The sequence below is a fragment of the Tuber melanosporum genome (genome assembly GCF_000151645.1).
Source record: "Tuber melanosporum whole genome shotgun sequence assembly, scaffold_180, strain Mel28".
In the NCBI taxonomy this organism is placed as follows: Eukaryota; Fungi; Ascomycota; class Pezizomycetes; order Pezizales; family Tuberaceae; genus Tuber; species Tuber melanosporum.
In genome coordinates, this window is record NW_003298842.1 from 40824 (window position 1) to 52400 (window position 11577).

The 11577-nt window shown below is 47.6% G+C and overlaps 2 protein-coding genes; one reads left to right on the forward strand and one right to left on the reverse strand.

Moving 5' to 3' along the window:
• Nucleotides 1-1049: 1049 nt before the first annotated feature.
• GSTUM_00003629001 (uncharacterized protein) lies at nt 1050-3698 on the reverse strand. XM_002837269.2 has 3 exons: nt 3017-3698; nt 2433-2864; nt 1050-2347 (listed from the first exon to the last, which is right to left on the reverse strand). The coding sequence occupies exons 2-3, from the start codon at nt 2793-2795 to the stop codon at nt 2108-2110; spliced, it is 603 nt and encodes a 200-aa protein (XP_002837315.1). The 5' UTR covers nt 2796-2864; nt 3017-3698; the 3' UTR covers nt 1050-2107.
• A 4627-nt stretch (nt 3699-8325) lies between these two features.
• On the forward strand, nt 8326-11037 carry GSTUM_00003630001 (uncharacterized protein; the record flags this gene model as incomplete). Its single annotated transcript, XM_002837270.1, has 4 exons — nt 8326-8340; nt 8882-8931; nt 10326-10375; nt 10979-11037. 4 exons carry the CDS (start codon nt 8326-8328, stop codon nt 11035-11037), a joined length of 174 nt encoding a protein of 57 aa, XP_002837316.1.
• Nucleotides 11038-11577: the final 540 nt, after the last annotated feature.

The following is an 11577-nucleotide window of genomic DNA, read 5'->3' on the forward strand; positions in this document are numbered from 1 at the left end:
GGTCGACCGACCGGGCCGGCATACCGTACATTGTGCATCGATCTGGGGGGGGGGAGGTCCGGTATCATATAGAATCACTTATATACTATGCAAATTAAACCGCCCCCTCGGGAATGATAGAAGTCTCTGTGACATATTCGGTCCGGAGCAAACCTTCCTCTCCCCCATCCATAGAACTTTGTAAAAAAAAAAAAAAACAGAAGTTTGCCAATACAATAAAGATCTACTATTTATTCGTACACATACAGTACAAAAGTCCCTGCAGTTTTGGAAGAGAGGGGTGATGGGGGAGATTGATGGTGTGTGGGGCTTCACTTTTCCTTTTCCTTTTCCTTTTTTTGTCGTGGAGGGGCGGGGAGGGGTGGGGGGGGGTGTTTAGTGGAGGGAACAAGCGAGCGAGAGTGTGGTCTGTGCGTTTGGGTTTTTTGGGTTGTGGCTGGTGCGAGAAATTGTGGCGGTGCGAGGTTTAAGAAAAAGATATTACTACTAGTTATGTACTGTACTGTACCGTACGAGTAAAAAAGTGGGAAAAATTATATTTGCAATCGTGGATTTCTATTTTATCGTACATCATTACCTTTTTTTTTTTTTTTTTTTTTTCCTTTCTTTTCGTAGGTTATCGCGCGGGGTTAATCATATCATATCATAGGTGGGGAGGAAGAGCTGACTGACTGACTGACTGACTGACTGACTGATCGACTGAAATGGCTGGATGGGCTGGATGGGCTGGATGGCTGGGGGGCTTGTTGGCTGGAAGGTTGTACGAGTGATTGGGTGTATTGTAGTGCAGTTGCAGTTGCGGTGCAGTTGCAGTATACTGTACTGCACGCACGCACGCTACGTTTTTTTTTGTTTTCTACTTACTCGTACTGTACAGCTAGCAAGCAAGCTATTATAGCTACAAGCAAGCTATTATAGCTAGCTAGTTGGCTGGCTGGCTGGCCCGCATTGCAGTAACCACCACCACCAGTTCACACATTCATTCAACTCATTCGAGCGCGGAAAGACATGTGAGATATCGCTAAACGAAAATCGATGTCATAACAATCTTGATAAAACTTGTTACTTCGTTTCTTATTCTTGTGTCCGACCGACTCCCTCCCCGACCTCCATCTGTTCCATTCTTGAATGACTAACCTACTAAACTAATGAATCGATAAAAGCAGATGTCCTAACCCATTTTTCTTTCTTGTAGTGGAACGGAAAAAAATGCGAAACGACATTACCCAATGTTTTGAAAAGGGTGGAGCGGAACTTGCTTTGACAAACTAATAGGGAATGGGAGAAGGAGGAAGGGAGGGAAGGACAGTTAAGAAAAGGGATGAAATGCTGGTTTATGATGATGATGATTATGATGATGATGATGACAATGATGTAAAGGTATGATAGCAGTGGTGGAGGAAAAAAAAAAAAAAGAGAGATAAATAATACAAGGTAACATTTTTCCTGTCTTTTTTGTCCCCCCATTTTTCCGTCTCCCCCCCCCCCGTTTTTCCTTCCTTTTTTTCCTTTTTTGCTCGAGGCTGAGTTAGAAAGAGATGGATATATGGATAGAATGTGAAGTGGAAAGAAAGGTTTGGAAAAGCAAAAACACCCAGGTAAGAGAGAAATCCAGAAAACACCGAGGCCGACACTGTATAAAAAGGGATGTGATGATACTAAGGAATAGGAGGAATAGTTGAAGCAAGTAAGAAAGTTGCAAGTATGATAGAAGAAGAGGACAAAAGAGAAACCATCTTATTAACCCCGTGAAAGCCCAACCCATCCGATGAGAAATGAAAAAGGAAAAGTAAATGGAAATAGTAGAATATGGATAGACAGAAAAGAAGCCCCGACAAACCCCTAAAACCGACCAACCGACCAACCCGCGCCCTCCCACAAAGAAAACAAACAAGAAAAGAAAAAAAAAGTGACAATTCCCATATCCAGACCTACCCCCACCATGACTCAAAAAGAAAATTGAATAAATATGGGAAAAGGAAAAGCCCCACATCACCGACGCGGACAAATAGAAGGGGGATGATGGATGGAAAGAGGGAAAAAAGAAAAGCCTAGATAAAGGATCCAGTCTCTAGCTATTAAATAAATAGGTAACCCAGTGCTGAGTTTAGCAGCATCCGTCATCAGATATCTGAGACAGCTCCCTCTTCATTTCGGTCCCGCAAACGCTCGACGTCTGCGAGGGTTGCGGGGTGGGAGGGCCGGCCTGGGGTGAGATCTCCTTCCACTTCTTCTCGCAAGTAACGGCGGGTATCTTTTTTTTGCAGCCGAGCTCTAGCATCTTTTGCGAGATGAGTTCCCACTTTTGCTTCTCGACGTGCTCCTTTGCCTCCTTCAGGAATTGTATCTGTTGTAATCGCCTTCTCGTCAGCACATGAGCCTTTCAACTTAGTTCAGGTATATCGATGAGGGAGAGCATGTCGCACACATACATCTTCCATATCCCAAACCCGCATCTTCTCCTTGAGCCTTTTGTAGCGCATCTGCAGCGTGGGGACTCGAAACTCGCCTCGGCCCATGTCGCGGAATTTCCCGGCTATCGCTTTCCATGGCAGCCCTTCCTCGTCTTTGAGCTGTAGCAGGAGGTTGTCGTCTTCTGTCATTGTCCAGGCTTCCTTGCTCGTCGACTTTCGTCGCTTTGTTGGCGGCATGGCTTGCGGGGAGGAGACGGGGGTTGGGTCGGGTTGGTACGGTCGCTTGAATGGGTTTGTCTGCGCGGTTGTGTAGAGGGTTGGGGGTGGTGGTGAGCTGGTCGTTGTGGGTGCTGTGTAGGATGGTGAGGATAGTAGTGGCATCGGGGATAATGAGAGCGGGTAGTCTAGCGATGGGTGAGACTCGAGCGTTGCATGGTAGCTTAACGAGTTCTGTGTTTCCCACTATTCGATCAGTTTTCCAAATTCTATTTATCTCCTTCCCCTCCCCTCCCCTCCCTTCTTACTTCCTCCATTATCATCGTCATCGCCGTTGCTAAGCGGAAAGGATTAAAAGTGAGAAGGAAAACTTCACGGAAACCTACACTATAACACCCCACTGGGAATTGACTCCAATCCTCCTCATCCCCATACTGATTCATCCTGCCGTACTGCGAGTATTCTCCGAATGACGCCGTAGCTGTAGATGGCGGCGAGTATGCCGAGTAAACTCCTTGGGACGCCACGAGTGAAGACCACGGTAAACACCGCGGAATAACCTCTAATTCCTGAATTTTGAAGACTGTGGAAGAAAACACCGACTATAATCAATAAGCCCGAGGCTTATTGATGGCTATGCAGTATTGCGATATATAAGATGGCAATCCAACAGGTTTTTGCTAGATGGTGCCAAAACAGGGAGTCGAAATGGTTTCCCTTGTGAAATGCAAGGCAAATTGTGTAGTAGTAGCTGTAATAGTGGTAAACCGATGACGGATGACGAAGGGAGGAGTGTGAAGGAAGGTGGAACCAGGAAGCCTTATGAAGTACTTGTAGATTGTGGATGTGGTCGTAAAAAAAAAAAAGGAAAGAAGATCTATTCTTTTTTCTTTTTTGTTTCTCAAGACTACCGCACCGTATGTACCGGTGGTATATGTATGTATCGGGGGGTAGTGGAAGGAGGAGGAGGTAGGTAATTATGCTGGGAGGGTGTTATTTGCTTTTCGGGAAAGGCTGTCCTCTCTTCATTTAAGCTTGGACTTTGTACGAGTAGTTCAGTGATCGGTGATACCGCATTGAGGGGGTGTGGAAGGGGAGTAGGAGTGGAGGATTTTGTCTTTTAAATAAATCCTAGAGTAGAGTAGTACCGTATATTCCTCAAATTCGGAACAAGTTGCTTTGCACCACCACCAGCACCAGCACGCTCTACCAATTTGCTACCGTTACTACCGTGCTCGAGTACCTGCTCCTCCCCTTTACCTCACCCCCCCCCCCCATTACCCCTGTAAATGGGAAAGAGTGGAGGTGAATCTCTCATTGCTAGGCGCAACGAGCAGTTGTGGTTGCACTCCTGGCGTGCGGCTAGCAGGAACAGCGATTTAGCAAAAAAGCAAAGTAAAAAAAAGGTGATGTTCTTCTTTCTTTTCTTATTCTACTCTCCTAGAGTACTGCCTGAACCCATAATTCGTTTTTCTCCCCCCGTTCACTGCGGGAAAAAAAGAAAACAAGAGGAGAAAAAAAGTGTCCCTGTTTTCTTTTCTTCTTCTGGATCCCTCGAGATCTTTTGCTTTTTCAAAACCATTCATGTCTTGGAGCTGTATTGTCCCTGCGAGTCAAATGCATGCATGTCTTGTCTTGGATATGTCACTGTATTGAAGAAGTGAACTGGATGAGTGAGAGAGAGCAAGTGACTGGGCTTGCACTTTTCGCTATTGCTACAGCATCGTCACGGGAGGTACTCGTACAGTATCATACATATCATACAGCAGGGGCAGCAGGGGCAGCAGTGGCAGTAGCAGCATCAATCTCTTGTGCCATCACACAATACCGGTACGCGATACTGTAGAGCTTTTGGGCGGGCACTCGAGTGATATTCCGGCTAGGGGATAGTGCAGGGGCCGCGGCGGCGCAAAACGCCTCCTTTGACGAGAAATTGAAATCCCTTTTCGAATGAACTGAATGTCCTTCTGCCCGGCCTTCTGTTTGGCAGAGTGGAACGGGGGTGCCCAGAGTGAATGGATTGCTCCTATTCTGACCCTTCCGATCCCGATCCTTATTCTGCCTCCCTCCTCTGGGCTCGTGTGGTCCTTTTGGTTGATTCGCCTGCCTGCCTGACTGCTGCCACTGCTGCTGTGCCTGGCGTCTCGCCTGAGGCTGGTTCAGGGTAAGGATTATCAACTCGCGATGGAGGGATCAGGCTAGCCGAGTCCATCACGAAGGAAAGTTTAGAGGGACTCCACGGCACGCAACGCATCAATACTCGAGTATCAACTTAGACTACCACTTTGGATCCCATTAATCCTCCCTCCCCCACCGTTACCCGTCGCCACAGCATGAGGGGACAAGACATTCAATACCGGTTGCCTCTTCAACGCCTCAACTCCAAAACAGATGAAAATCACCACCACCCGCCGCCACCCATTTCCCTCTCCCTCTCAGCCATTCTACTGTGCTTGTATCTCTCTCCCTCCGTCTCTCTCTTCGTCTCTCTCTCTCTCTTCCCCCCCCGCCCTACCATTTTCCCTTTCGACTTTTCGCTTCCTTCGTTTCCCTGTCAATCAAATTGTTTTTTTGTTTTTTTTTCTTTTCTTTTTTCCTTTTCCCGTGTTTTCTTATTTTTTACCCTGCCCGTCGTGCCTTGCCCTACCTACCTATTCTCCATTCGCATTCCCATTTCCACCATTCCCACACTTTCCACGCTCCCCACACCACTCGTTTAACGCTCTCTCGTTTCAAGAACCTGCCCACCCACCCACCGCTGTCATACAGGAAATCATGATGCCAAGTTCTCAGGAAATGCAGCCAAGACGTTATTTGACTCGCAATACAGTAAAAATTCATCCCATTTTCTTACCATATGTTGCCCTTTATTCCTCCACCGCTACCACCACCATCCACAACCAATGAGGCGCTAAGCGCTGGCTGGAAAGATGAAGGCACGGTCTAGCTTCGGGAAGGCGAAGGCGGCGGCAGTAAGGAATTAGCAGCTTATCGCGAATGGGAGAAGCGGGGGTGAAGAAGGGAGGGAGGGAGGGAGGGAAGGCTAGGGTGCTGTACACGTACAGTACTCGCAACGTAGCGAGCGTACAAGTTTGTACGAGTTACCGTAGTTTAGCTTAGCGTTCCTTGAGGGACAGGGACGGTTTCCTGTCTCGGTTCTCGTTTTGTGTTACGCAGGTACGAGAGATGGAGATGAATGATGAAAGGAAGGATGAAGATGGGGCTTTTTTCCTTTTTTCCTTTTCCTTTTTTTTTTTTTTTCCCTCTCCCCTGCTACCCTGCCCTTCTCCCTCCCCTTCACACACACACACAGGAACACCATGATTCACGAACGAGACAATTAATTATGGAAAGGTTAGAAGGGGATGAAGAAAGGAAAAAAAAGTAAAGAAGAAAAAAAGGAGGAGAGAACAAAGAGGAGCAGGCTTCCATTGTATTCGCGCGGTTAGATCAATTGCATTGTTCCAAGAGAACAATTCCCCTATCCTTTCGCTTCCGTCCGCGTCATAGAAGCGCAGAATGGGGTAAGGGGAGGGGAAGGGGGCTCACGAAGATGGTTTCCCCTAAACTTGATCCTTATCCCTCTTACTCACCAATCCCTCCCGTGATATCACGCTCCACTCAATCGATCAATCGGTCAATCCCTATCTCATGCCTAGCTGTGCGAAAAAATGCCTCCCTGAACATGATCCATCATCCCCTTGCCATTGATACAACTTCCCCCACTAGCAAAATCCTCGATCCGACTCGGTACATAGGGTGCCATACTGGCTACCTGCCCTTCCTTCACACATACACACATACCGATACGGCACCCTACCGTAAACTCGAGTATGATACCTGTACCCATACTTATTCACCCCGTCCGCGTCCACTCGCATCCGTCCATCGAAAGGAAAAGCGAATTTCGCAAAAAGCCTCCCTTCACACACCACATTTCTTTTATTATTATTATTACTCGTACCCTTCAAAAGAACCCACCCACACCTTCCTCAAAAACCACTCACCTGACCAAAAACTCATGCATGCAGCCCGCGAATCCCCGTTTCCGGAGAAATAATGCTCGCCCGTACATAACCTACCGTACCGCAGCTAACCTACCGCGGCCTATCATATCACGGGTGAAGGAGAAGGAGGGAGGTATATCACAAAGGACGCTTCTTGGAGAATGGGAAAACAGGAAATTTGGGGGGGGAAAAAAATAAAGTAGAAGGGATCAGAAACATAACATTCGCGATTGCCGAATATGATGGTTGGACCTGATGATGATTGAAGGCCAGGTTCACCGAGTTGTGAACAGCCATCCATAGATGGGCCACCAAGCGAGCGATAGTCCACCGTACCCACCACCACCACCACCCTATCTATCTAACTCGCGAACAATCTGTCGATCAATCGTCAAATGGTAAGCTCGCACTCAGCGATAAATAGAATAGCCTCACATTTCGTAGCGTGTCTACCACAACGCCCCCATCCATCCATCCAACGCCCATCCAACCAGAAGGAATATGGAGATAAAAATAAAAGCACCAATGGAATCCCTACAAATCCGATATCCACTCCAAAACTGGACTGCCATTGGTACTTGTACTTGTAGGCGGATAGATTACGATACCGACCAGACTGGCCTACGATACGGCAGAGACTAGCCTCCGTCTCCATTACGGTTCGCGCAGCGATGCGAACGCCCTCGCGGGGGTCAAATCACGAGTGTGGACGGATTACAGGCGGCGGTACGGGCCCGTGATATATCAGCTCTACGGGGCGAGCGAGGAAGGAAGGAAGGGAGGGAGGGAGGGAGGAGGCATATGGTGCTATACCCGCGCTCCACTGCCTCCGGCCAATTTCATCCATCCGCGATGCTGCAGAGTAGCGATGCAGCGAGTACCGTGAGTACCGTACTATAGGCGAATCACAGTACTTGTACAGTACCACACAATCCAATATACAATCCAATACCCATAACAGGAAATAGGGAAAAGGAAGGGAGGAAAAAAAAACAAAAAAAACATTAAAACGGCTACCGGAAATCATCAGACTCCCGCCCTATTGTAGAACCGCACCAAGTACCGTTACCCCCCCCCCCCAAGAGAGGAAGAACAAGCAAGCGGGTAACCCGAGAAGGCAAGTAAGCACCACCGGTGAGCCCCTTCCAAAAACTCCAATAACCACCGAGCATTACCGCAGCAGCATTTGACTTTCTCACTCTCTCTTACTCTGGACTCATTCACACACACACATTTCCCACTGGCAGGCTGCACCAGCAACTCTACGAGTACTCGTACTCGAATAATACCGTAGTGCAGCAGCGAATGAACCGTCAATCCAGGCACGGCACGTGGAAACCCCCCCTCCTCCAAGAGGAAAAAGGGAAGAAAAAGAAAAAAAGGGACCGCAAAAGGACCACCCAATCCATGCAGAACTTGTGCAACGCAACCGCGCGCCAGTACTACCACCTTACCTTATCCTACCCTCCTTACCGGTCCCTTCCCACCCATCCATTCAGGACAGAGCCAAACAATAACATTATCCAATACGAGTACTCAGCCCTCCCACCACAATCCGACCGACCACTCACACAATGCCCTTGTCTCCCTCGCTCCCCCATTAAATATACCCTTGTCCGAAAGGGGAACGAATTAATGTTAGAGAGGAAGAGGGGGAAAGGAAAAAGAAAGGAAAATAAAGGGAAAGAATGATAAAAAGAAAAGTTGCGAACGGGTTTAACCGGCTGATCAGATCTGCTCTGCACCACACACACCTCCCCATCCCACCACCGACCCCTTTGCCCACGCTAAACCTGACAAGAACTTTCGCTTACTGTGCCATGTGGCTCGTCGAGGTTTGACTCGCTTGCTCTCGGTTCGGTTCGTTCGGACCAATTAGACGAGTCGTTTCAGCCCTGCCCGTTTGGCGCCGTCTAGAAGGTGAAAGTGGGTCAGGTGTGTCGCGCGGTAATCGTGGGTTGTCAGGTGAATTGGGGCAACCGTGGAGGAGCGCGTATGTATGCGCTCGAGTTGGAGAAGGGCAAGGCGTGTATGATAAGGCTCGGTTGACTAATCGATTGATTGAAGGGAATAGGGAGGTAGGTTTATCGCATCGCATCGTATCGTCCGTATGCACGTTTGTTTAGCGAGCGATTGTTTATCACACCCCCCCTCTGGCCAGGGTGACATGGGATGAAATAGTAATACAGTAAATATACAAGCACAGCACCGTACTCTCCCTACTCCTACATTCCAGAGTAAAAGGGGATGGAACACAGAGAAAGGAGAAAAAAAAAAGAAAAAAGAAAAAAAAAGTTATCCCGACGAACGGCGTCTGTCTGTTTGTCCTGTCACGGTTTACCGCACTGCATAACTCGTATACGAGTACCGGGTTTCATGATGATTGATTACCGCTTATTTACTTTATTGTTCCATCGAGATTGCCCGACCCGTTCCTTCACCGCAATACCACGAGTACTCGTACTGGTACTGTACAATAACTTTGTGTCTCCTCACGAGTTGGTGTATTATCATCCACTCTATCCAATATGGAGAGAGAGAGGATCATCAACAGCGGCGAACATGCATACGGACCACGTTTTTCTGCAAAGCACGGTTACCCTGTGTACCCATGAGGTTTTTTTCTTCTTTCCTTTCGAAAAAAAAAAAAAAAGTTTGTATGATACATTAATGTTTCACCTACAAACTTATCCCCTCATCCTCATCCTCCTCCTCCTCCTCTAACCGTCGTTTTCCCACTCGAACATCCTCGTACAGTAGGGCAATTCTCTCATTCTCATTTCTCGCTCACCGCACGAAACGAAACGGAACGAACGGACAATCCTCACCGCTCCAATCCTCAATTTCGAGGTGGGGGAACGTTATAGTATAGCAGCAAGTGGTAACATGTGACTGTCCGGGTTCAATCTCTGGTAACGAACGGGATTCGATGGGGGCGGGTTACCCTGGTAAGTAGGTGTTACTACAAGTAGTCACTTGTACTGTACTGTACTCGTACTTGTACTGTACTGTACTCGTACTTGTACCTGCCTTGCGCATGGGCAGTACCGCAACTGGTATTTGCGGTACTGTAACCCGGTCCGGTATTTGGTGATGACGATGATGATGATGGGGTGAATGAAGATGGGAATGGTAATCCCTTCCTCTGTCTCCCTTCTTGTCTTCGCGGGGTTCGTTCAAGGTTCTTTTTTTTTTTTTTTCCTGCTACGAATTGAGCCTTCGCCTTTCCCCGATACTGTATCTACGGTAAGATCGTGAGCTGCCCCTCTCTCTCTCCCTCTACAAGTAGAGTACATACGTCAGTCTGCACAGGCCGATACTCCCCTTCCATTCGTTGACCGATCACGGCTCTAACTTATTCACGTGAGTGCAATTTGCGAGTCAACTTTATGAGAGAGCACGCGACGTTACCCCATTGTCCATCCATAGTTAGTTAGTGGAGTTTGAACATCGATTTAATTAATTAAATTAATTGTTCAATCTCATCTCAACCCATCTCCCCCCCCCCCCGCTCGGTCGGTCCGTCCATCTGTCGGTCGATCGGTCGGTGAAGTGGACGACCACCTCCCCTCCTCCCTCCCCTCCCTCCCTCCAACCATAATCATCATCATCATCATCATCATCATCATCACCATCCATCACGACAAAAAGGAACATGACGAACAAGAGTTGACAAGTGTGAAGAAAGAAAGGAGGAAATGCGAAGAAAAAAAAGCAAACGGAAAAAAGAAAAAAGAGGTCACACGTGCACTGCGCACGGATATTCCGGACGGACGATTTGCTTGACATCTCGATACGATGGCGATATGGTTCTCTGTCTGTCTGTCCGTCTGTCTGCCGGACGGCAGCTGGAGAGGGTTTTTTCTTTTCTTTCTTTGCTTTCTTTTCCTTCTCCTACGCCGTGGGGAGGGGGACTTGAGGAATTGGGGCTATTTTTTTTTATATAGTACAACTATATATATATTTTGTACAACAGTTTCGTGCGGTAGAATGCATGTTTGGTTTTTAGCCCCCCGGAATTGTTTGTTTGTAAGGGAGATTTTGGGGATTGTCACTTTGTCGTCGTCCGCCGTCTGCAGTACCGTCCAGTACGGTAACATATCCATCTCGACCTCGACAGCGAGCAGAAGGAAAAAAAAGGAAAAAAAAAAAAGGAATCTGGGAATCGGAAGGAGTTGTAGTATTGATTGATTGATTGGTCGAGGTGGTTCATCTGTATGGCAGACAGACAGATGGACAGATGTACAGATGGACAGATGGGCAAGTGTGAATGATCGTCGTCCGACCGACCGACAGACCGACCGACCGACAGACGGACAGACAGAAATCCACTTCAAGCAGGAAGATGGAAAAGGAGGAAAAGGGTAAGAAAGAGAAATAAAAAAAAAAAAAAAAAATAAGGGAACTATCATACATCAACCAATGACATAAAAAAAACCACGAACATACCGTTACTGTAATCATACTCCTCCGATTAGAAACTCTTTTTTCCCAACCCCCGTGACCAGACCATAGCACGAGATAAACAAAAATTAATGTACTCGTACTGTTACTGTATGATGTGTGTGTGGCGGTGATGCTTTTCCCCTTTTCTTTTTCCCCTTCACCCTTTTTCATCCATCTACATGGACAGTCCAAGGGTTATGCCAGGAATTAATTTTCTTTTATTTTTATGATAACCCCCCCCTAGTCTTCTCGTCTGTGTGTCCTTGTCCGCCTACCTCACGTGCCGGATGCCTTTTACGAGTGAGGGTTTATGTTTTAAGGAGTGATTGGTTGGGAGGTAGTGAGGAGGTTTTTTGGGAGTGAGCGCGTGGTCTGATCTGTCCTGTCGGCGGTGGAAGAAAAGGGTTTTGGATGGGTGATAATGCTGATGCGGCGTCTCGAGCGGTAGATGAGATTTCGCTTTCGTCATAGGCGTTACGGCAAGTCTCTCTCTC